At 43.3% G+C, this 24,241-nt stretch overlaps 1 protein-coding gene across 1 annotated transcript in view; it reads right to left on the bottom strand.

Moving 5' to 3' along the window:
• Positions 1-1,990: 1,990 nt before the first annotated feature.
• The window catches only part of LOC119436324 (trans-Golgi network integral membrane protein 2-like), a 53,176-nt gene continuing 30,925 nt past the window's right edge, over positions 1,991-24,241 (bottom strand). The window contains exons 5-6 of the mRNA XM_049657017.1: positions 13,067-13,359; positions 1,991-6,956 (exon numbers count right to left, since the gene is read on the bottom strand). Coding sequence (XP_049512974.1) covers positions 6,837-6,956; positions 13,067-13,359 — 413 coding nt within the window. The 3' untranslated portion in view covers positions 1,991-6,836. The remainder of the gene's footprint in view (positions 6,957-13,066; positions 13,360-24,241) is intronic.

Here is a 24,241-nt window from a genome sequence, read left to right as displayed (position 1 = left end):
CAGACACTTTTTCGTTTTGCCTAGCCATATAAAGCTTCGCTTTAATAAATAAATAAATATATAAATTAAATAAATGAATATACAGTGCCCTTAAATTTCAAATGTCAGTGATATTAATAAAGTTGCTGTGCAATCTACACAAATGATGCTCGTACAGGTGGTTGACAGATTCTGGTGCACACAATCATTGTGAATAATTAAAGTCAACACAAAATTAAATTTTTTTAATTAGCGTACCTTTTCTTTTTCCTTTTGCAATTATGGTATAGTGGAATCTCGTTGATACGATCTTCACGGGAACCGGAAAATAAAGCGCATCATTCTAAAATCATATTATCCAACCAAATCGTATTATCGGGAAAAGGAAAAGAAATGTATTATACCGAAAAACGTATTATGCAGAATCGCATCAACGAGATTCCACTGTATTAGGAACTTTAAAATATATTTGAAGAAAACTCAAATTTAATTCTTCTAAAGCACCAATGTTCGGAGTTATTCATGATCAAAGTGGACACTTGGTATGCAAATTTTGCATTCAAAAGTGGGAGATGCGAAACAAGGACAAAAACCTTGTGATGCAGCTGATGCAGGTGGGAGGGAAGCCAACTCCCTTTCACCAGACAAAGCAGCAGCACAGCTATTATTAGCTCCACCCAACATTTAGACAGGAATGTTATACATAATCAGCTACGTCACATGGGAGGTCTCTCTGTGTCAAAACTCTCTCCTTTGAATGCGAAATTAGCCCACCGAATGTGAAATTTCATTACGAATACGAACAAAATGATGTCTCTGAATACGATTGTCTTCAAGTTTCTAATATTATCACAACTGTACAATTAGAAAAGTCAATTAATAAGTCATGTATTTGCTGACTCAACTTGTTTGTGAAAATTGCATCCACCAAAGCACATAAGCCACCTGCAAAAGCAGCTATTGCGCAGCTGGTAAAATGTTTTTATAAAATTACTGATACTTTAAAGGCACTGTATATGCTACAGCTGTAATAACACACGCACATCTGACGTATGCTTTATCAAGAGGCACATCAGAACTTTCAAGACCACATATGGAATGTTGAAGTTGACCTTGGCAATAAAAAATATGCCAGTACCAAGATAAATTTAGGCACTAACAGCACAAAATACTGCCTACATCTTGAAAGTAAACGTGTGAAAGTATATGCGTGCACACATATTTCGCCATGTCAATATTTCACCGACGATTACAATACTCCCTAATGCGAAATCTGAGCGCAGCTCTAGATGTGTTTTCATTTTGCGTGCCATTATATAGGTACATGGTTTATATTAGGAAGAAAACGCTGTGAGTAGCATAGCTGGCACGGACAATTATGTCTCGTGTGGCACATTGCAACGGGGTAAAGGGTCGCGCGACTGCCTCGCTAATTGGGAGATTGCGAGAGGCAGCGCGTGGGTGATGCGTGGGCACAATTCACAGCAGCCACCGCCGGCAGACCTCCGCTAATGCAGTGCTTTGTTTCCATACAGACGACGCGCGCTACTCTGGCGCCATATTGTAGCCATCGTCGCTGCACAGCCTGTCTTGCGTGGCACTATGCGTGCAGAAACTATGTGGCCCTTCGTCGCAAGGAAATCATGCCACCAGTGTCAGCGGCAACGACACTCGAGGGAGCGTCACATCGAGCCTTAGTCGTAGCCGCTTGCCATCGCCCCTTGCAGGAGCAGTGATCCTTGTCACACACGCTGGTACCAAGGACTGACCTCAGCAGCTGATACCACGAATGAGCGTAGCCCTCCCCACCTCACCCCCCCCCCCCTCCGCTCTCCAGCCGTCTCCCCTACGCTCCAGAGGAGGAGCGGAGGGGAGGAATACTTCAAAAGGGGTACCCTGTAGGACCTTGCATCACTAATGAGAGAAAAAATATTACTAGCTTTTCGTATACAACACATTGCTTGGAGCAACTACTGTCAGCATCACCATTATAGTCAATAATCACAAACAGTTCAATAACAAGTTCTACCACTTCTTTTATACTCAATGCAGAAATTACTTTCAAATCCACAGATGAACACTATACTCTATCTCAGAATAGGGCAGTTATGACACATGCCTATTGGCAAACGAATGCTGGACACACAATACTGTACAGTATTTACAAAGTCAGCACGCCCTTTGCAGAAGGTTGAGTGATTGTTGCTATTTCAAACACAAAGTGAACAAAGCACTTCAACATGTTTCATTAAGAATAAACACAGTGATTGGCAAGCAACAAGGGCATTTGAAAATCGAAAGAAAGTGATCCAGTGCTTGCAGACTAATCCACTAAAGAGAAGATGAGACAGGTGTATGCTTCATGCTTTAGAACATTGATTGATATAAATAACTTTCAAAGCCAGTACCTAGCTGATGACCTCAAATACTACAGCTATAAAAAAATTCATGAGTCACATCTGATGTGCTGCATAAATCTCATAACAAAGTAAATACATTATCAGTGTATAACAGAAATAAGCTTAGAGATCTGTGCAATGTAGAGGCTAAGCTTGAGTGATGTTAACTCTAAAAGAAAAGCCTGGCAGAAACTTGTCACTATTTCTCTTGTACAGTGTACTAAAAAAAATGCAGAAAGGTAAAAACAATAACAACCCTGAAAAAAAAGTAATAATAATAATAAAAAAGGACAGGTAACATCTTGAAGTAACCTAATGGAGAATATGGTTGTGTTCATACATTGATACCAGTGCTCACATGCAAGCTAAATTGAAAACTTCCATGCAGCTGAGCCATATGAACTGCTTTTTTTTACAGGCACAACATGGAATCACGACCAGTTAACAAAGTGAAACAGAAATACAAATGAAAAAAGAACTAATGCAAGAAAAGCACAACTGAAAGAGAGAAATGAATCTATGTAATACCATGCAAGTGTGAAGAGTCTCGACAACAAGGGACACAACGTCAAGATAACATGACACAATGCCAAAAAACCCATGATGTAGTTCAACTACATGCAGACAATGTGTGCCAATGTTCAACTTAAATTTGAATGACATTGGAGATAAGATACTAATGTTCTATAACCTAATACTTCAATTTAAACTGCCTCCAGTCAACCATGTCTAAAGGGAAACAAGGAAAGCATTCTAGCAGCAACGTTTCTTGTTAACTTTTCTTTGGTAACTTTGCTAATAAACATATCAAGACAAAAAAAAGACATGTTTAATGAAAACAACAAGCAAAGCAGGACTCGGACACATTTAAACAATTGTACAGGCAGAGACTATAAATCATCAATTGCACTGAACTTAATTTTTGAATATGCATCACACTTATTGTGAACAAAATACATTAATATGCTTTCAAAGTCCCACTGCTTCATCAGTGTCATGTCCACATGGATGTAATGGACTTGGGGCTTTTGCTAAACTGTTTCTGTTCAACAAACTAACAACACATTCCCTATTTTATGTGTTTCACACAATGTGAACAGTGAAAGACGCATCATGCACACACAGAGGTAAAACCAAGATATGTATATAACTGTGGCCAGTCCCCTTAAATGTTTTCGAATTTTTCCTTCTCTTATAAGCAAGTACAGGAGGAGCCAAATTTATACAACTTCATGTAAGACACATGACAAAAAACTATATAAGTCACATAAACAAAACACATAAAAAAAGAAGGGGTGCTTCTGATTCAAATTAGACAGTTTCATAGCAAGTGCACCATAATACTGTAGCTACAGTACACATGGGCCAACATCACATGAAGTACACGTGCAGTAAAATTTGAGTCGATGAGTAAAATGCTACATTTAACCTTTCACAAACAAACTAGGAAGGAGTATCACCCCCTCCCCCTTAAATTCTGTGCTACTGTGAACTGAAACGTTTGTACTAGATCAAAAAAAGCAAGTTCCTTGCTCAAAAGTGTCCCAACTTTATTCTAAATAACTGCACCACTGTCTTCAGGCATAACGATGTGTTTGAAGGAGTTAATCCACCAAACCAATGGTTTTTCACAACTGCTTTATAGTTTACGAATGAGTTGTGTTTGCACCATTTGTTCTGCTACGAACATGCATATGTACTGCGCATCTATAGAACAAAGCAAGCAAGGACACAAATGGAATCACAAACAGGTAAATATAAACCACCAACTGCTGCAATTGTCAATCAACAATACGGATTATTCAGAACTCTTATCATTGCCATGCTGCTGGGATTCACAATGTGTAATGCCAAAGTGTAATGTTATCCAGTCAGAAAGAAAACTACAGTATAGACCACTTATAACGTAACCACTTATGGAGCAGGACCGGATATAGTGCGGTCTTTTCAAACTCCCGTTAATTTTCCCATAGCACTCCATGTATACACGTATCGCTTATAGTGCAGTTGCAGGAAACTAAATACCGGTTACAGTGCGGCTGCCTTGGAGTACGGAAGTCAGCGGAGACGGCGAACGCTCCCCTCAAACGGGCGCCCCAAGGAGTGCTCGAGGAAGAAAGAGAGACGAAGTGGAGGAGAAGGGCACGTGGTGCGAACGAACAGCCAGTGAGGCTGAAACCAGGATCTTCAGTGCGAGACGTGAAATATCACGGCGCGCATAGCGAGCAAGGGCCACGAAACTGCAAACGCCGGCCAACGCTCGCTTCACGATAACGGCAGTAAATGAAACTTCAGGGGGCGGGCGGCGCCGGCACGGCACGGCGAAGGGCGCACACGGAGACCGTGGAATGTGAGGGAGGAGGGCAGCAGGGAAGCGGATTTCGCCTTGGTAACTCCACCGCTTCGGTGGCTACCCTCGCCCTCCCTCGTAGCTCCCTCACTTTCGACTGTCACCGTGCGCGCCCGCCGCCGTGCAGGTGCCGCCGCTCCAGCCGTACTGGCGCCAGCTCCCCGAAGTTTCGTTTTCTGCCGTTATCGGGAAGCGGGCGTTTGCCAGCGTGGGCAGTTTCGTTGGCCAGCCTGGGACAGCGCCGCTGCTTCCCTCTGCGCCGTAGCCAAAGCGTGCAAGGTCAACACGTGACTAGAAAGTAGAGGAAGCATAAAGGAGAAAGAAAGAAAGAAGAGTTCACTGCCATTTTCTACGCGTGGCTATGGTAGAGTGGCTGAGACGTCGGCACGTACACGCATGTTCCGGCGCAACGCAGAATCGGTGACCTTGCCATTAGAGAGGGTGAAATTTCCGCCGCGTTTTTTTTTCTTCTTTTTTTTTGCTCGCGCGCGACATTGAGAGGTCTCTCCTAAGCTTTTACTCTATGGAGGTGCCAGAGCGATGCCGGTCGGAGGCGCCGCCGCGTGATTTGGTTCAAATTAACGAGATTCGACTGTAAATTGAACGCAAACATTCTAGCCGCATTCCTCGACTGCCGCATACGCGTGGCGGCTCAGTGCACGTTTTGCATATGCGGAGCCTTGAAAATTGTTGCTTTGGTTATAATGCTTATAGTGCAGATATTCGCGACTCCGGCGACTTATGTTATTAGCGGTCTACACTGTAGTAAGACATATCATGTCTTAGTCTATACAGCTGGACAATGAACATTCAGTTTTTGAAATGCCAGCAACAAAAAGCATGTTTGTTAAACAGTTGCACTACTCTACAAAAAAAATTGTTCAAGTCTTCCGGCAGCAAAAGTTTGATCAATGCGTACGACAGAATATGCACGATAGCAGAAGCAAAAGGAGCTTAACCTATTGCCTCTTGCTTTATACTTTGTTCTAGTCGCTGGGTGAAAAGTATGTGAACATTTATTATTGTCTTGCCTTCTGTATGAACACCTCAGAGATACCAATATATATATATATAATATTGTTACAAGCGTGAAAGTATTGTGTTATTTGGGTGTCTGCCATAAGCTGAACCCGCACCTCCACCACTCTGTTACGGGTTATTCTGTTAAGAGAGGGTTTATTGGGACACGACGTAACCAACGGTCTTGAGCGCCAGCCTAGGTTCCGTGATCGCTTGGCAAAACGTCCTCTTCTTCGACCCCCTTATCTGTGTCCCACTACAGCTTATGGCACACACCCAAATAACACAATACTTCACGCTTGTAACAATATATATATATATATATACATATATATTGGTGGTGGTGGCCTTAACTTCTGGGAAGAACAAAATACGGTGGGCCCCAGAGCAGTGCTGGTAGTTCACTGTACTGCTGTACTGACCAGTACTGCTGGTACAGCACTGGTTCATCCAGTAGATACCAGCACACCAATCTCATGGCCACATGCAGTACTTAAAGTCCACTGAGAAAGTATTCATGACTCAGTAAACCCTAAAAACCACAACAGTCAAGCACAGCTTGTCAGAGTGTCACAGCACAAAGCAAACACTGTTGCTCTTACATGTCTTGCAAGAACATACACACAAGACAGCAGAGCTGTGGGCACTAAAACTAAGCGTACTTCAACATGGAATTCGACGACAGAAACTAAAATTATTACTGTTCACCTTGCAGCAGTATGTTTGACTAGAGTTTGTGACTAGACCTGTACACTAAACCTGACATGTATGCCGCACAGACAGTCACAAGCTCTTGTCAAGCACAGTATCAGGAGTGGAATAACAGGAACATCGAGCCACTGTCCATGCCAGCCACACTCATTAGTTCACTAGCTTAACATAGCTATACCATCATGTCACAAAAATTCTTTTTAGAAAGACCGAAATGAAAATTAGGTGTATGAAAGGTTATGGCTAAGGCAGAGAAGTCAGTGAATATTGTATCCTGAAGTTGCAAGTGGCCATAAATTGTTGCAGAATGGTTGGCACATGCAGCTCCAGCTGCCAGTGCTTAAAGGGAGCCACAGTAATGCGACTAGAGCCAGTTCCTAAAAACTGCCACGACTTTTGCGGCCAGATGACGCTTCATCAGCATTGTCCAGTCTTCTGTAGTGTCCGTTGTGCCTCCTCTGGCGCTCATGCCTGCCTTCCAGAATCAGAGCCAGAATCTGCAGTACATGGATGTCATGTAATGAAGACTAACTAGGAACAGGAAAAATAGCTAAATCTTCTAAGTAAAACATCTTACAAGTTAAATTTTTAAACAAGATTGTATACAAATATCAGTGCATGGCAACTGCAACTCCTAAGTGCCCAAGCGACCCACACAAAAACAGTTGAAAAACTGATCTTTGAAGGCGTATGGTGGATGAATGAATCAGTGTTGCATGTGATTTTGGAGCTGTACAGGTAAAGTTAACGCAGTGTGCAGAATAGAATAAATGCTTATTTCTATTCTGCAACCATTAAATGGATGACCGAATGCACTGTTTAGCCATCTGTTATGCAGCTACAGAAATTACACTCCGCGCACCCCATTTATGTTTTCTGTCTTGCTGATTTGCTACAAACTCACCAATGGTCAATTGAAACAGAAAAATGCTAACCAGAATGGAACTTATGAGCACCTCGGTTACAATGAAAGAAATGTGCGTTGTTTTGGGGTCATTGCACCATGTTGTCGTTATTATGAATATTTTACAGTGACCTTGGCCTTGTGATCTGCTGCACTGCTGCCTAGTGCTGGATGGCTATGATGATTTATAATGCACATGTGTACATAGAGCCATGTGATGAAGGCTTCTAGCAGTAGGCATGGTCCACATTAAAGCTTTGCGCTCAACACCATCTTCGCTGCACACACCAGTGTGCTTGGTTCCAAAAATATTGGTCAAGTTTATTGAGGAATTCTATTCATAAATGCTTACTGACAAGATGCTATCCACCAAGACTGTTCTAGGAACCTGTGAAGTAACTTTCACTGCTAACACAAAGATTTCATAAAATTCGCAATCGAACAAGGTTTATGTCGCGACTACAACTTGATTATATTGGGTATCACTGTGTTACTGTCCATTATCAAAAGAGTAATGACCTTATTAAACTTCCAGCTGCAAGTCCCATATTTCGTAATACTGTACACTTTTTGTGAAACATAGGTGATGAAAGCAAGCAGTGAAGCAATGCAAGCAGTGAAGCAATGCAAGCCAAGGCGCCTTGCATGGCACGCAAGATTTAACACTTTCCTGTCTGTGCCTATTCCCATCGATAGCCCGCTATTGATGGTTGCAAATTCATATTTTGCTGCTTTCCGAGTGCTAGCAGACAGCTAGCTCCATTTATTGGGTTATTTAGAAACTATTTATACAGTTGCAGTTTTCGGTTTTCTTTTTCCACCATGCGAAGATTTTTAAAGTGCCTCTGGAGAAGGGGCGCGGGTGGCGAGATTGGGGCGATGGGCGCTCATAGGTTCCAAGATGGTATCAGTGCCGTGGGCCACTCATGCACGGAAATGTCGAGTTTCTACCGATGATGATGATGAATAAACTTTATTGTTCGAACCAATTTCAATGCATCTGCACACAAGTTTTTGTGCTTCGAAAGCAGCACTGACGCGGAGGACTTTGGTTTGTCAGATTTCACAACGGAGTTTTGCTTTCTTTGCTGAACTCTTTCAAAGCTGCCATGCCCTGATATAAAGATATCCTGCATGTTCTAAAGGTCACATTTCTTATTTGCAGGGAGTTAATATCCTTCGGTCGGGAACATTTGCTGGCGGGCCATGCAGGGAGTCGAGTTTTACATGGAAAGTCGACCTCGGCATTTCGCTAGGACAAGTTACTAGAGTTAATGTTTTCTTTTATACCTTAAGAATTTTTTTACATAGAAAGATTATATTTTCTGGAATATTGCACAGGTCCTTTGCATTGAAAATGTATATTCTGAAAATTTTCAAAGGTCTTTCTGTATGAAGCAACAATGACATTTTCATATAAAGTTTTTTTTTAGATTCTTTCTAATAAACATGTTAGGGAATAGGACCGTGGGAAAGGGTTCCTTCCTCTTAAATTTGATACGATACACTTTAGTATCAAGCATGCTCTGCAATAGGAAAGAAAGTATATACAAGACTACCTAAAAACTGCTGCTTTTCCTACGGGCAGAAAAGTGTTAAGAAACAAAACAAATTACAGCATAGTACAGACACTGGGCGGAGTGTTGCATCTTCCACTGTGCTAGGAACTAAAAGAACAGCTTCGAAGGCAACACTGTTTTTTGTAGTTCCGCAGATATAAAGCAATTAAAAAGAAAATAATGCAAGATGAATCCCTGGAGCAATGCTTGTCAGTGCTACCGACTACAGTAACATGTCCTTGATTGTAAGCTTCAATGAATGTTTCATTTCATAAACAATGGCTGCCATTTTTGCCATAAGGTGGGGAGACTTCTGGTATCACTGATAATACCAATGTGCTTAACTTTCTGCTTTTGATTAGGCTAGTGGGAATATTCGAAATTTTCCAATAATTGATAGAATATATTGCTCTTCATTATTTGCTTTGAATCGAATTACAGTAGGTATTTAGAATTTCTTTATTTGGAACAAACAAACAAATATTTGAAAGCACGAACATCAGCAGTTCTGGTGAGCATTGCCATCAGCACTGCTCACAGCCAAGATACAAGAATACGTTTACAGTCACTGACCAATTTTTTGGACCTGCTTGATAGCTTTGATTAGTTATGCGTGTTTTTTTGTATGTTGTCTGTGTTCACAAAAGGCAACCTACAGCATGCTCCAGCCTCTGTTGTGGCACGCTTCAGCCAGCGTACTGCACTTTATACAAGTCCTATGACCAGGCTAACATCTCCAGCTAGAATTAAAGCTTTCAGGTGCATCAGCCAAGCACAAGACCACTTATTTCCGCAACTGCTGGCAGCAGTGTCCTAAAATTAGTAGGACAGACCACAGGCCCTCAGGAACATCAGCACACTTCTGCTCTGTGGTGGAACTCTGCTTAGAACAACTGCAGTTTTATTTCAGTGATGGCCACGAATGTAGTAGCACGCTGTCACGCATGCACAAAGCATTTAATATTTCTTTCTACTTAGATTAGATCAGTGCTTGCAAGCACTGTCAAAGCCAATATGCTGCTGCTGCTCCGTTCAAATGGCGTGCTGTTATCGCCTTTATCGCCACTAGCAAAAGTGCGATAGGTAACTTTAACGACACAAGACATTTTCACACATGAAAATAAGCTGATTTTATGTTTACTGGTTGCCGTCGCAATAGAAAAATGCGCCGATACCATTTCATGTAGCAGTAATGGCAAAGGCTCGCCATCTGGCCATTTATTATTTTGATAACTGCAAGGGTTCTCGACGCATTCATTTCTTGACTTGACCACAGCGCGGTGTGCACTTTTGGCGCCAACAGCTAGGGAAGGAAGAAATAGAGGCCTTGGAAAGCCAGGAAGAAAGGAGGTGAACTGAGGCAGAAATAACAATGCAATGCTGTGCGCCTTTAATTGCTGAGACAATAGTTGGCTGAGCCAAATGCATTGCAAGATAGGAGAGCCAAGGAGATAGGAGATAGCCAAGGCAGTGTGGATGTGACGACAATTTGCCAACTGCCTGTGTGGTAGTGGGCAGAAAACCGTTTTAACAAGTTTGCCACACATTGAGTGGCTCATCGGTGATCAAGGCTGAGATCACAAACAGGTTAGCCTGACAAGTGTTCAGCTAGTGCTCAAGCGACCAGCCAACAACTACAGCGAGCGTGCCTATCAAGATAGACTGTGCGCTGACTGGATGGACAGGTTAAGCTTGTGTGTAGGTGAAACCATCAAGCTGAATTTGAACAACACAGCTTAGACTGCCAGTGCTATGCAGTCAGTCACATGCAACATATGCACCTCATGGCAAGTCTCTGAATTGATTTTGACCACCTCGGCTTCTTTAACGTGCATCCAATGCATGGTACATGAGAGTTCTAGCACTCCGCTTTTATTGGAATGTGGCCGCCGTAGCCAGGAATTGAATCAGCGACTTTTTGTTCAGCAGTGCAATGCCATAGTCACCGAGGCACTGCAGAGAGTGGTTTTAGCATTTCCCATGTCACCACTTTGGCTGACAACTGATAGCAGTGGCAAAAAAGCAAAGAATGTGTCAAGCCGAGTGGAAAAGCCTAGAAAACAGTGCTTATGCTGAATGCGTGCTCTTCTCGGGAGCATATTTTCACTCATTCCGTCGGTGCACTTAGAAGCTACTTGGATTCTTGGTTGCGTTCACAAGTAGTCCTCACCAAGAATAGGCACTATAGTCTGTTTCAGTAGTTCCATGCAGCAGAGCCAAGGCTACGTGACCTGCGAGAGCAGATTCTTGTGCAGCGAGATGTAGTCCCACAGTTCGGAACCCGTTGGACGACTAAATGGCGTTGACAAGTGGTTTTGTCGATAGTTGTTTACTTGGAAGCTTCTCTCCAGGTCGCACGGTGGCTTATTGAGCGATTTTGCCTCGCTCTTTAATAAAATATTTATTGAGGCTCTACGATACTGAAGATAGAGTCCACTTGTTTGAATGAAAATGTGCAGAGAACAAGAGAATTAATGCAATGCTGCCGTACAGACATTAATTATTGCATTTAAAAAGTACAAACAATCGACTTATTTGACAGTGACTAAAATTCATATGTGTAGTCTTTAGAGCCACAACCTCGCGGACTCTCTTCTGGGTAGTGCTTCGCCCTTCGCAACAATCGCGTCCGCAGACTTGCTTTTATGGTAGTGTTCCACGCTGCCCTGTTACGTGAAAGGAATGAATAAGATGGTGCTAAACATGCTTGGAACAGTGCGGCAAACTTACAAGAGTTCTAATTAAGAAAATGGCTGCACTTATGAGTGTCAGCAAGCACACCGTGCACAAGTGGATGTTACAAGAAGGATCAAGAGATGGCACCACCATCGAGTGCGACACGCTGGCTCAGTGCTCCTTCTGAACCCTCCGCTTCAGCCGTCTCTGCAACCCTCCTTCTCCTCTATATCTCGAAATATCTTGAAGACACACGTCTTTTCAGTGTCACAGCCAATAAGGAATAAATTCTCCACCGCTGCTATCACAACAGCTGGTCTCGCTGCGTAGTTGTACTCTTAGTAGGTGGTGCCGCCGCCTGTGCTGCAGTCCTCGCCGCTAGCAGATGACAGGGTGCGGAAGGGCACCTTTAAGATGCGTTCGCCCCCCCCCCCCCCCCCCCCCCCGATTGATCGAAGAAGCCTGTAGCTTCCACAGTGCTGCTCAGAACTATTGAAAACAGAGCAAGAGCCGTCGGAGAAACAAAATAAATGTTATTTAACAATTCAAACTTGGGAAGAAGATGAACTGCACGGCATTAGGGATAGGTAGACGAGTCTTTCAACAAACTTGGTGATAGCGGCAATCATCCTCTAGCACTGGACGGTTAACCTTGGCCCCGGCGGGGCGCACGGCACACACGTTCCACCCTGGCACGAAGCAGACTTCCTCATGATTGTCAGTTCCGTCGACTTATCAAGACTTGGTGACGCATGCACCAAGGTGCGCAGAGCACCACGTGACCTGGCACCGTCATAGTGGTAGTGTCATGTAGTGGTGGTTGCTTATCGATTGGTATGGCGAACAATCGACGGGATGTGGGTAATCCCCACAAACTCAAAACACGATATTGACCAACCAACCCCTCACAGTATGCTCTATCATGATTCTTGATAGGTTGCTTTTTTTGAGTGAGCTAGCACTCAATGGTAGCCAAAACCTGCAATATGTCAAGATTTGCACTGCTTACTAGCTTGTATCCAACACTTATGCTTAAAAATTGCTGTTATGTATTAGGCAAACGCAGGTATACCATCAGGTTGTTTCAATACCTCTGCTGCTAAAATATTTGAAGAGTATACATAACCTCTCTGAAATGAGCAGTTCCAACATACAAATTTGTGATAACTGTCACAGATTAGTTGTTCCTTTTAGAATTTTATGTGAAGACTGCTGTACTTCACATATAATTAGATAATGCTATTGATAACAATACACCATGATACCATAGAGGCTATGTCATCTTGGTCAGGCATCACTGATAGGTCCTGATGTTAAAAAGTATCTGCTTTTTCTGATAAACATCCAACCAATGTGAGCAAATGATACAACACAAGAGGAAAGCTCTAGCCCACATTGTGCTTTAAGGCACTACTTGGCAAAACTTATGACACCACACTTTTCAGAGCTGTCTAAAACCAAAACGCACCTTGCGCTTGTTGTGGAAGGCCAAGTACCCAACCACACAAAGCACCACCGCAGTCAAGAAGTAGGCAAAAAAATGGCTGTCATCCTGGGCTGGCAGGAAAGGCATGGAACCTGCAGCTGCAGAGGCATCAAGAGGCTTTTCTGGACGACTACCTCCCACAGAACCCACAATGGGCTGGGTCCCTAAGGATGCTGACCCACTGGCTGCAGAGGCAAGGCCCTTCTGTGTTGGCAGGGGTGGCTCAAGCTCCTCTTCTGAGTCAGGCTCCCTCACATGGCCATAGTCAAGGTTGCCTAGCCAATTACAAAAAAGTTGATGTGAAAAGTGTTTCTCCTTTAAGCAGATCACACTCTTGAACATAGCAGTAACATAAGAGATCATGCATCACCTATCATCATCATCAGACTATTTCTATGTGAACTGCAGGATGAAGGCCTCTCCCAGTGATCTCCAATTACCCCCATTTTGTGCTAGCTGATTACAACTTGTGCCTGCAAATTTCCTAATTTCATCAACCCACTTAATTTTCTTTCGTCCTCGACTGCGCTTGCTTTTTTCCCTTGGCACCCAAAATGCTCCACCTGTTATCTGCCCTATGCATTACATGGCCTTCCCAGCTCCAATGTCCACTAGAATATCGGCTAAACCTATTTGCTCTCTGATCCACACTGCTCTCGTTCCTGTCTCTTAACATTGCGCCGAACATTTTTTGTTCTATTGCTCTTTGCATCCTTAACTTGTTCTCGAGCTTCTTTGTAAACCTCCGATATCATCACCACCTTAATATATTGTTAAAAAATTAAATCTGAGTCCCCACAGGGTTGGCAGGCACAGCAGTCAAGTAAAATAGTAGTACTGAAAAAACGTCATGCCAGAGCACTAGGGACACAAAAATTTTGTAAAATAAGCTGTACACACTAAATCTTGGATCTTCACAATTACTGCAATAGCGGAAGAACATAAGAGATGTTCATAGAGAACACTTCTATTCATTCGACTCCAGTTAATTTTACCTTGACCGAAGGTCCCAGCCGGCACTTGTACATTTCTATGTACCCTAACTTTTGTTATCTCATTCCTAAAATTGGCCTTCATCGGATAACTCAAACTTGACTGGATAGCACGCATGTGCCTGACCCCTATGGTGAACCTAATAGTGACCACTTTAGCGGCAGCATCAGTCTTGGTGGATCTAAGGGCTGATGCAGGGCTGAAAAGTAAACTTTTGAACTGAAATGCCAATTTTAACAAAATTTGGCAGGATGCTTTGTCTTGTCATTAGATCATGCAGTAAACTTCATTACACTAGCACAAATGCCCCACTGAGCAATCGAGTGTGTCACCTTAGAAAAACTATCATTTTAAAAATCATCAGTTTGTGTTCTTGTTACCATGATCCAGAAATCTATACTTTCTTTCTTGATAGAAGCAATTTAGAAACTCAAGACGTCGATAGTCTTTTTACCCTAAAAACAATCTTTCCAATCATTTTTGTCACTGCAGTTTCGTAACGATAGTTTTCCTATAGTGCTGATTGGCCCAAAAGTGCAAACTGAGAAAAATTTATTCAAAGGTTTCAAAACATGCCATTTTATTCTCCAGGAAGCAGTGCTTAACTGAATGCCCCTGCTGCATAGATTAAACACTCTCCTTCAACTCGACGCTTCTCAGGACAATTGCTTCTGTTTTGTGGTGCTTTATCACACCCCAAAGTTTTTCCACGTCGAAGACATTGTGGCGGGCATAATCCACCACAAAACCGACCACCTGCCGATCACAATGAACTAGCGGAAAATCCGAAGCAATACAAAGATGGCCAGTGCTGACGATAATGAAAACAAGGCTGGGCACAAAAACTTCGCGGGTGGGAAAAATGGAACGTCACAAGTTGCATTTACACCAATCCAAGCTTCAGTCTCAGTTCTGCAGGCAGCCCAGACTTGCCGTGGCCACAAATTCGCTTTTTCTTTTTCCCTTGTTTTTCGAAACACTAAAAAAAAAAAAAAAAAATCTATCATCACTACAAAGGGCGAAAAATAAACTTTCTAATGAGTGAATCGACTCAGTGTCAGGCTACTCTACAGCTCTACGACCACATCTTGAAAACAACGTTCGTAGGCGCTTTCGACAGGAAATGCATGCCACCACTGACTGGGTAAAACATGCGAATTTTCTTCTTTACTATCATGCAGATATTAAATAAACTTGGTGAGAACCTTCTTTATGGACTTAGGAATCCAAAACAAACAAAATTAGAAAATGCATTTTCATGGTGCAAATTTTCGCATCATCCTTAAGATTCGACGACACTTTGTAGAAAAAAATAATTATTTTTGAAGATAATGTCCCTTGTTGGGACACTGGAAACTGAAACTGGAACCTCTACCAGTTGACGACCCTTTGCTCACTAAGAACTCTAACGAGGTGTTATGCTTCATTAACTCACATCCAGCAAAAAATCTTAAAGGTTTTTCTATTGATATTACTGACTTATTCTACAGTTTACACCATAATGGCTTGTTAAAGTGTGTGGACCATGCTATTGACTAATTTGGAGGGGTTGCTTTTCAGAATAAGTCCGGTATTTTAAAGGGACAGTTTCTGGAGCTTCTCCAGTTTTATCTCAGATCCACCTTCATCAAATGGGAGGACAGATACTTCCTACAAAAAAAAAAGGCATATGCATAGGTTCCTGCAGAGCACCCGTGCTGAGCAATTTACTTTTATCACAGCTTGACAAGTCGCTAGACGCTGAACTTCGACCCACTAAGGTGGATAAAGGGTTCCGATTCGTAGACGATTTCTTATTTCTTTTAGAGTGTGACCAGACAGATTTTAGCAGAGAATCCACAAAAGTTCTTGCTCTCGCTGAGAACTGCCTGTACCCATTGCAAATCACTCATGAACTTCCCAGTGAAGACAGCATACGTTTTCTTGATGTCAGGTTCATTTTTAAAGAAAACCACGTGTGCTGGAGCTATGACCCACGAGCAAACAAACTCCTCCTCCCGTTCAAATCAGCCCATTAAAAACTACTAAAAAGGGCAATCGCCAAACTCTGCCTTAAGAACGTCCTGGAAAAATCTTGCGCTCACATGACGAGCCAAAGTTTGGGTCAGCAAACTTCACGTCTTTTAGAAGCAGGTTACCCGAGGCACCTGTTAGTGTCCATAGCGGAGAAGCTCCTTAAGAATATCAAGGCATCTGGCTCCACCGTTCACCCCACCTCCAAAGAGATGGAGAAAGAAAAAAGAAAATTCCCTGTAATCCCATACATTCATGAAGTGCCGCACAACATTAAGAAGATCGCCCAAAAAGGTAACGTTCGAGTCGTGTTTTCTGCACCAAATAAGCTTTCAAAAGTTTGCAAAATGACTAACCTGAACAGGAAAGAAAAGAAAGCATGTGTCAAGAATCACCAAAACAAAAACGAATTGGTGAGATGTAGTGTAGGCGTGGTATATAAGATACCTTTATAATTTAGGTGTGTTTATGTCGGAAAAACGGGCCGTTGCATCAACAAACATCTCTGCGAGCATGCAAACAACGTAAAGAACAAGGCGGGAGGGTGGCTGGCACTTCATTGTGATGAATGTGGCTGCAGACCAAGGTTCAAAGAGTGCATGATCATTGAAAAGTCGAATAATGAGATGACACACCTCATTATTAAGGCCCACTGCATCGCAACCTTAAAAGAAAAGTGTATTAGCATGGTCTCTATCACCTTATCAGTTAAGGAAATACAGTATAGACCACTTATAACGTAACTGCTTATAGTGCAGGACCGGATATAGTGCGTTCTTTTCAGACTCCCGTTAATTTTCCCATAGCACTTTATGTATACACGTATCGCTTATAGTGCAGTTGCGGGAAACGAAATACCGGTTACAGTGCAGCTGCCTGGGAGTACAGAAGTCAGCGAAGACGGCGAACGCTCCCCTCAAACGGGCGCCCCAAGGAGTGCTCGAGGAAGAAAGACAGACGAAGTGGAGGAGAAGGGCACGTGGTGCGAACGAACTGCCAGTGAGGCTGAAACCAGAATCTTGAGTGCGAGTCGTGAAATATCACGGCGCGCATAGCAAGCGAAGGCCACGAAACTGCCAAGGCCGGCCTAGCTCGCTTCACGATAACGGCAGTAAACAAAACTTCGGAGCGGGCGGCGCCGGCACGGCACAGGGAAGGGCGCACGCAGAGACCGTGGAATGTGAGGGAAGAGGGCGGCAGGGAAGCGGATTTCGCCTCGGCAACTCCGCCGCTTCGGTGGCTCCCCTCGCCCTCCCTTGTACCTCCCTCACTTTCGACTGTCACCGTGTGCGACCGCCGCCATGCAGGCGCCGCCGCTACAGCAGGCCCGGCGCCAGCTCTTCGAAGTTTCGTTTTCTGCCGTTATCGGGAAGCGGGCGTTGGCTGGCTTGGGACAGCGCCGCTGCTTCCCTCTGCGCCATAGCCGCAGCGTGCAATGTCAACACGTGACTAGAAAGTAGAGGAAGCATAAAGAAGAAGAATTTACTACCGTTTTCTACGCGTGGCTACGGTAGTGCAGCTGAGACGTCGGCACGTACACGCATGTTCCGGCAAACGCAGAATCAGCGACCTTGCCATTTGAGAGGGAGAGGTTTTTTTTTTCTTTTTTTGTTCGCGCGCGACATTGAGGGGTCTCTCCTAAGCTTTTACTCTATGCCGGTGCCGGCGCAATGCCGGTCGGAGGCGCCGCCGCGTGATTTGGTTCGAATTAACGAGATTCGACTGTAAATTGAATGCAAACGTTCTAGCCGCATTCCTCAACTGTCGCATACGCGTGGCGGCTCGGTGCACATGTTTTGCATATGTGTGGGCCTTGAAAATTGTGCTTTGGTTATAGTGCGGTACTGCTTATAGTGCGGATATTCACGACTCCGGCGACTTACGTTATAAGCGGTCTACACGGTAGCGTATTTGAATGGCACGACACGCGCGTGTTGACATTTTTTTGTCAGTGTGGTTCCGCCCTTGGTGTCATGCGCAGTACTGCTTGTGGCAAGGTATAAATATGGTCACGTTCTCGCTATAAACTGTTGATAGTTTGCGCTTCGTGTGTGTAAAACGTGTTCCTTCTTTTGTCCATGTTGTTTGTGCGCAATGATATACATGATGCGCTGACGATTCTGTCTGCCAAGTACTACGGCACTGCACACTGCAAAAACTGCTGAAATTTCAAAACCAAATGCTACTTGAGGAAGCTTCGCCCGGAGCCAAAGAATCAAGGTCATATGCACAAATGCAGTGCTATCTACGTCACTCACCATGACTAATCATGCAATGCGCAAGGCATAAGTCCCCGTTGTAAATGCGCCTAACAGAAGAAAAAGGAAGAGAAGGGAAAAAGGAGGTGGGGCTCGATGCCATGGTACGTCCCTCAGCTCAGATATGGGAGAAGACAGGGAAAGAAGACTGCTTGGGAATGCTACTAGAGGCAGAGGGAGAGAGTGCCTCCCTTGGCAGTGACTCTAACCTCCTGGCAGCTTGGTCACAAGGACATTTAATTTCTTCTATCTCTTCCAATAACGAACCAATTTGAAAAATTATTTTGGTACACACTCCTTAAATGGCGTTTTATAGCCTCCAGTGTATAACCAAAATTTCCAATCGGGCCTGGTGAGGGGCGCTTTAATAGACAGTGAATGAGTCGAACACATGCCAGTCCCCCGTCAAAAATACCCATTTTAAGCCTGCCCTGGGAAGATTTTCAAGCAAAATATCATTATCATCATCTGTCTATACTTATGTCCACTGCAGGACGAAGGCCTCTCCCTGCAATCTCCAATTATCCATGTCTTGTGCTAGCCGATTCCAACTTGCGCCTGCAAATTTTGTAACTTCATCACCCCACCTAGTTTTCTGCCGTCCTCGACTGCACTTCCCTTCTCTTGGTATCCATTCTGTAACTCTAATGGTCTACTGGTTATCCATCCTACACATTACATGGCCTGCCCAGCTCCATTTTTTTTTTCTTAATGTCAATTAGAATATCAGCTATCCTCGTTTGCTCTCTGATCCACACCGCTCTCTTCCTGTCTCTTAACATTAGTCCTAACATGTTTCGTTCAATCGCTCTTTGTGTGGGCCTTAACTTGCTCTCGAGCTTCTTTGTTAACCAGGTGTTTATGCCCCATATGTTAGCACTGGTAGAATGCAATGATTGTACACTTTTCTTTTCAACGACAGTGGTAAGCTCCCAGTCAGGATTTGGTAGTGCCTGCTGTATGCACTCCAACCCAATTTTATTCTTCTGTAAGTTTCCTTCTCATGATCAGGGTCCCCTGTCAGTAATTGACCTAGACAAACGTACTCCTTTACAGACTCAAGTGGCTGACTGGCGATCCTGAAATCTTGTTCCCTTGCCAGGCCATTGAACATTATCTTTGTTTTCTGCATATTAATCTTCAACCCCACTCTTACACTTTCTCGGTTAAGGTCCTCAATCATTTGTTGTAGTTCGTCCCCATTGTTGTTGAATACGACAATGTCATCTGCAAATCGAAGGTTGCTGAGACATTGGCCGTTAATCCTCACTCCTAAGCCTTCCCAGTCTAAGCTTGAATACTTCTTCTAAGCATGCAGTGAATAGCATTGGGGAGATCGTGTCTCCTTGCCTGACCCCTTTCTTGATAGGTAACTTTCTACTTTTCTTGTGGAAAACCAAGGCAGCTGTGGAATCCTTGCAGATATTTGCCAAGATATTCACGTATGCCTCCTGTACTCTTTGATTACGCAATGCCTCTATGACTGCTGGTATCTCAACTAAAACAAATGCCTTTTCATAATCTATGGAAGCCACATAGAGAGGTTGATTGTACTCCGCAGATTTCTCGATTACCTGATTGATGACATGAATATGATCAATAGTAGAATATCCCTTCCTGAAGCCAGCCTGTTCTCTTGGTTGGCTGAAATGTTGCCCTGATTCTGTTGGAAATTAACTTGGTGAATATCTTATACAGTATTGAAAGCAAGCTAATGGGTCTTTAATCCTTGAATTCTTTAACGTCTCCCTTCTTATGGATTAGTATGATGTTGGCATTCTTCCAGCTCTCTGGTACACTTGAAGTCATGAGGCATTGTGTATAAAGGGCTGCAAGCTTTTCAAGCATGATATCTCCTCCATCTTTAATTAAATCGACTGTTATTCCAGCTTCTCCAGCAGCTTTACCCTGGTGATGTTTTGCAAGGCCCTTCTAACGTCACTGCTAGTTATAGAAGGAGCCTCTGTATCTTGTTCACTACTTCGAATGAAAGTAGCTTGGCTGCTCTGGGCACTGTACAGGTCAGTATAGAATTCTTCCGCTGCTTTTACTATGTCATTGAAATTGCTGATGATATTACCCTGCTCATCTTTCAGTGCATACATCTTGCCTTGTCCTATGCTAAGTTTTCTTACTGATTTCATGCTGTGTCCATATTTTACTGCTTCCTCAATCTTTTCCACGTTATAATTTCAAATATCCCTTACTTTTATCATGTTCATCAGTTTTGACAGTTTGGTGAATTCTATCTGATCTCTTGAGTTTGCCACTTTCATGCTTTGTTGTTTCTTTATTAGGTCCTTTGTTACTTGGGAGAGCTTACCTACTGGTTGCCTTGGTGCTTTACCTCCCACTTCAATTGCTGCTTCTGAGATCGGCCTAGTTACGGTTTCATTCATTACCTCTATAGTATCTTCATCTGTCTGTTCTAAAGCTGCATATTTGTTTGCGAGCACCATAGGCGCCGACTACGGGGGGGCTCCGGGGCTTGAGCTCCCTCCGGAGTTTTCCCGAGGGGGCTGAGCCCTCCCCGGCGATCCTTAGCCCCCCCCCCCCCCCCCGGGCCCTAAGATATCATTACCGGAGTGCTACATTTTAACTTTTGTTGTGGCTAAAAGCTTACGGCACCATTTTTGGCACGGAGGACGTGCACGGCTTTTAATTTATACTTTCGATTTATTTCAGCAAATCCTGACAATAGGAGGACAAGCACATTAGAAGCACCAGCGGCGGGGCGGCTACCTCATCCGTATTTCCTCACTTCAACATTTGTTCTTTTTTTAATTTCTGCTCAGAATACCATGCAAAGACACAATATATTTAAATATATAAACAGGACAAAGTTTATTATAATTTTAGAGAAGGAGGTAGCCAAATAAATGGATAGCCTATGCCTGGAGAATGAATAAGTTGATGTATGTTCACCTCACTTCAAATTACTTTGCGTGCTTTTTTTGATACAGAAAAAAAACCTGCAGACTTCAGTGACCCCTTCAGCAGAGTCTTCTATTAACGACGCGTGAAAGGCACGCGGGTGATATGTGTCTAAAAATTGATTCTCTTTCGAGTCGGCAATGCTAACGACTGGCGACAAAAAAAAGAAAAAAAAAGCTGTTCTAATTATTTACAACATTTACGCATTAGGGATGGAAACATCGCCTCTTGCATGCAGAGGCCATAAATACGAGGTGTTTCAGCCAACACTTTCAAAAAATTTTTAAGGTTGCCTGTGGCAGATAGCAGAATTCCAGTTCATGAGTTAGTCTACTCAAAGAGGCAGACATTACTTGCAAAAAAAATTGAAATGCATAATCGACTAACAAAAATTCACCAATTAGGTTTTTAACATATTAACTTATGGCCCATGTTGCAATCTACCAATTCTAGCCGTGGGGTTCGCAAGACGGTTGCACTAAGAACAAATTCTCAGGATGGCACCAGTTTCGAGATATTAATTCCCGAACATTGCAGATAAATGCATTGGTGTTCCAGTTACTGTTGTGCTGACCCGCCATGGTTGCTTAGTGGCTATAGTGTTGGACTGCTAAGCATGGACGTCGCGGGATCAAATCACGGCCACGGCAGCTGCATTTCGATGGGGGCGAAATGCTGGAACACCCGTATACTTAGATTTAGGTGCACGTTAAAGAACCCCAGGTGGTCTAAATTATTGCACAGTCCTCCACCACGGCATGCCTCATAATCAGATCGTGGTTTTGGCACGCAAAACTCCATTAATTTATATATCTATTCATACTTTTGTGCTTCGATGCATGAAACGATGTTTTGCTAAGAAAGTGACTGGCACACCAATGCATTTCTCCGCAAAGTTAGAGAATTATTATCTTGACACTGGTGTCAGTCTGAGAATGAGTTCCAAGTGGATCTGAACTCCATGGCTAGAATTTGTAAATTGCAACATGGGCCATAAGGTAATTACCTATAAACTTAATTGGTTAACTTTGTTAATTAGTCAATTATGGAATTCGATTTCTTGTGCAAGTCCGCCTCTTTGAGTGGATGAGCTCACGAACTAGAATTGTGCTATCTGCCACAGGCAACCTTCATAAATTTTTGAAAGTGTTCGTTGAAACACCTTGTATATAGAATGCACTGAGTGACCGAAATGATGCCAAGCCGGATTCACTCGAAATCAGAATAAATAGAAGTCTAGATGTCATGCGCAGCAGCATTTATACTCTGACTCAAAGTACTAAAAAAAAAAAGAGTGCAAATTGGCCGGGAAGGCGAAGCAGTATTAGTGATAGCGAAGTAGAAGACAATTACACAAAGGAAGATTCTTACCGTGTTAATCCGGGTAAGGATCGCACCCATACGTGCAAGGGCCACACCACCAACTTGACAGCCAATATTTAAAAAAAAAGATATCCAACCGAGAAGCAATCACGTTCCGTACGCTGATTCTGATCGGGCTCAACAACGAATTGTCGTGCGCAGCCTGCTTTCGCGCGTCGCTACTGGATGTCGAGAAGAGGCGATCGCGGAGGTTTACGGCGGATTTCATACTCGTAGTTGGAAAAATGAGGTCAAATGGCCCGGTCCCGTGAAAGGCCAGTCAAAATTGCGACAGAAAAGTGCAGCTCTTGCACGAGTCTATACGTTAGTTATAGTGGCCATATAAATTGTAGTCAACATTCACCTAAAATTAAAATAGCAAGCATAGTGTAATGCACAGACCATGTATACCTGTAAATACCTCACTGGATGACCTCGAGCACTCCCTTTCACAACGCAAGCATTATGAAGAACGCCAGCAGCGGAGGTGAACGGTTCGTACAGCCACGCGATTCAGCGCAACTACGAAAATTAGATTCATGATCATTATCTGCCGATTTTTATGTCCACTACAGACGACCTGTGTCGGTGATCTGCAATGACCTCTGTCTCTTAACTCTGCAACACTAGGGGCGCGGAAAGATCGACAGCCCGGCAAGGAAGACAGCGCGCATGATGTTAGCAGCCATCCCTGATCGCCCTTTATCATTGCACCCACCAATTATTACCAACAATTAAATATGACACACGGGCCGCATAAGCGTTAACCGCGCACAGTCATTCAGAGCTATGGCAGGGCTGGAGGAGAAGACGCGGGCTCTCCTTTCCATTTGCGTTTGATTACGTGACTTACAACTAACCCGAATGTTGAGCGCCGTGGGAAGATAATGCCCATCAAGCCGCCATCCTTTTCTGCTCATAGTTACGCGCTTTTTCCCGCACCCACAGTGTATGGGTTGCTCATTTATATGGCTTTTGGATTTATTACGGAACATCACGGCGACGCCAACAGCGAAAATTTGCCTGGAGTGTCGATATAATATCGTTCGCCAGAAAGTGAGAAATAGAAAATTGTCAGCAAGGGTGTATATATGTAAGTATATAATATATATATACAGAGTGTTTCAGCGAACACTTTCAAAAATCCGTAAAGGTTTCCTGTGGCAGATAGCACAATTCTAGTTCATGAGCTGGTCTACTCGAAGAGGCGGACATTACTTGCACATGAAATTGAAATGCATAATCGACTAATTAACAAAAATTCACTAATTAAGTTTTTAACTAATTACCTGATGGCCCATACTGCAATTTACAAATTGTAGCCATGTAGTTTGCAAGGCGGATCCACTTGGAACGAATTCTTGGGATGACAGCAGTTTTGGGATATTAATTCACGAACTTTGGGGAGAAATGCATTGGCGTTCCAGTTAGTTTCTTAACAAAACATCGCTTTATGCATTGAAGTACAAAATTAACTGGAACGCCAATGCATTTCTCCGCAAATTTCGGGAATGAATATCTCGAAACTGGTGTCATCCTGAGAAATAATTCCAAGTGGATCTGCTTTGCGAACTCCACGGCTACAATTTCTTAATCG

Source organism: Dermacentor silvarum, chromosome 1 (assembly GCF_013339745.2).
Source record: "Dermacentor silvarum isolate Dsil-2018 chromosome 1, BIME_Dsil_1.4, whole genome shotgun sequence".
Taxonomy (NCBI): domain Eukaryota; kingdom Metazoa; phylum Arthropoda; class Arachnida; order Ixodida; family Ixodidae; genus Dermacentor; species Dermacentor silvarum.
The sequence above is the reverse complement of the archived record's forward strand: the minus strand, read 5'-3'. Positions and strand labels throughout refer to the sequence as shown.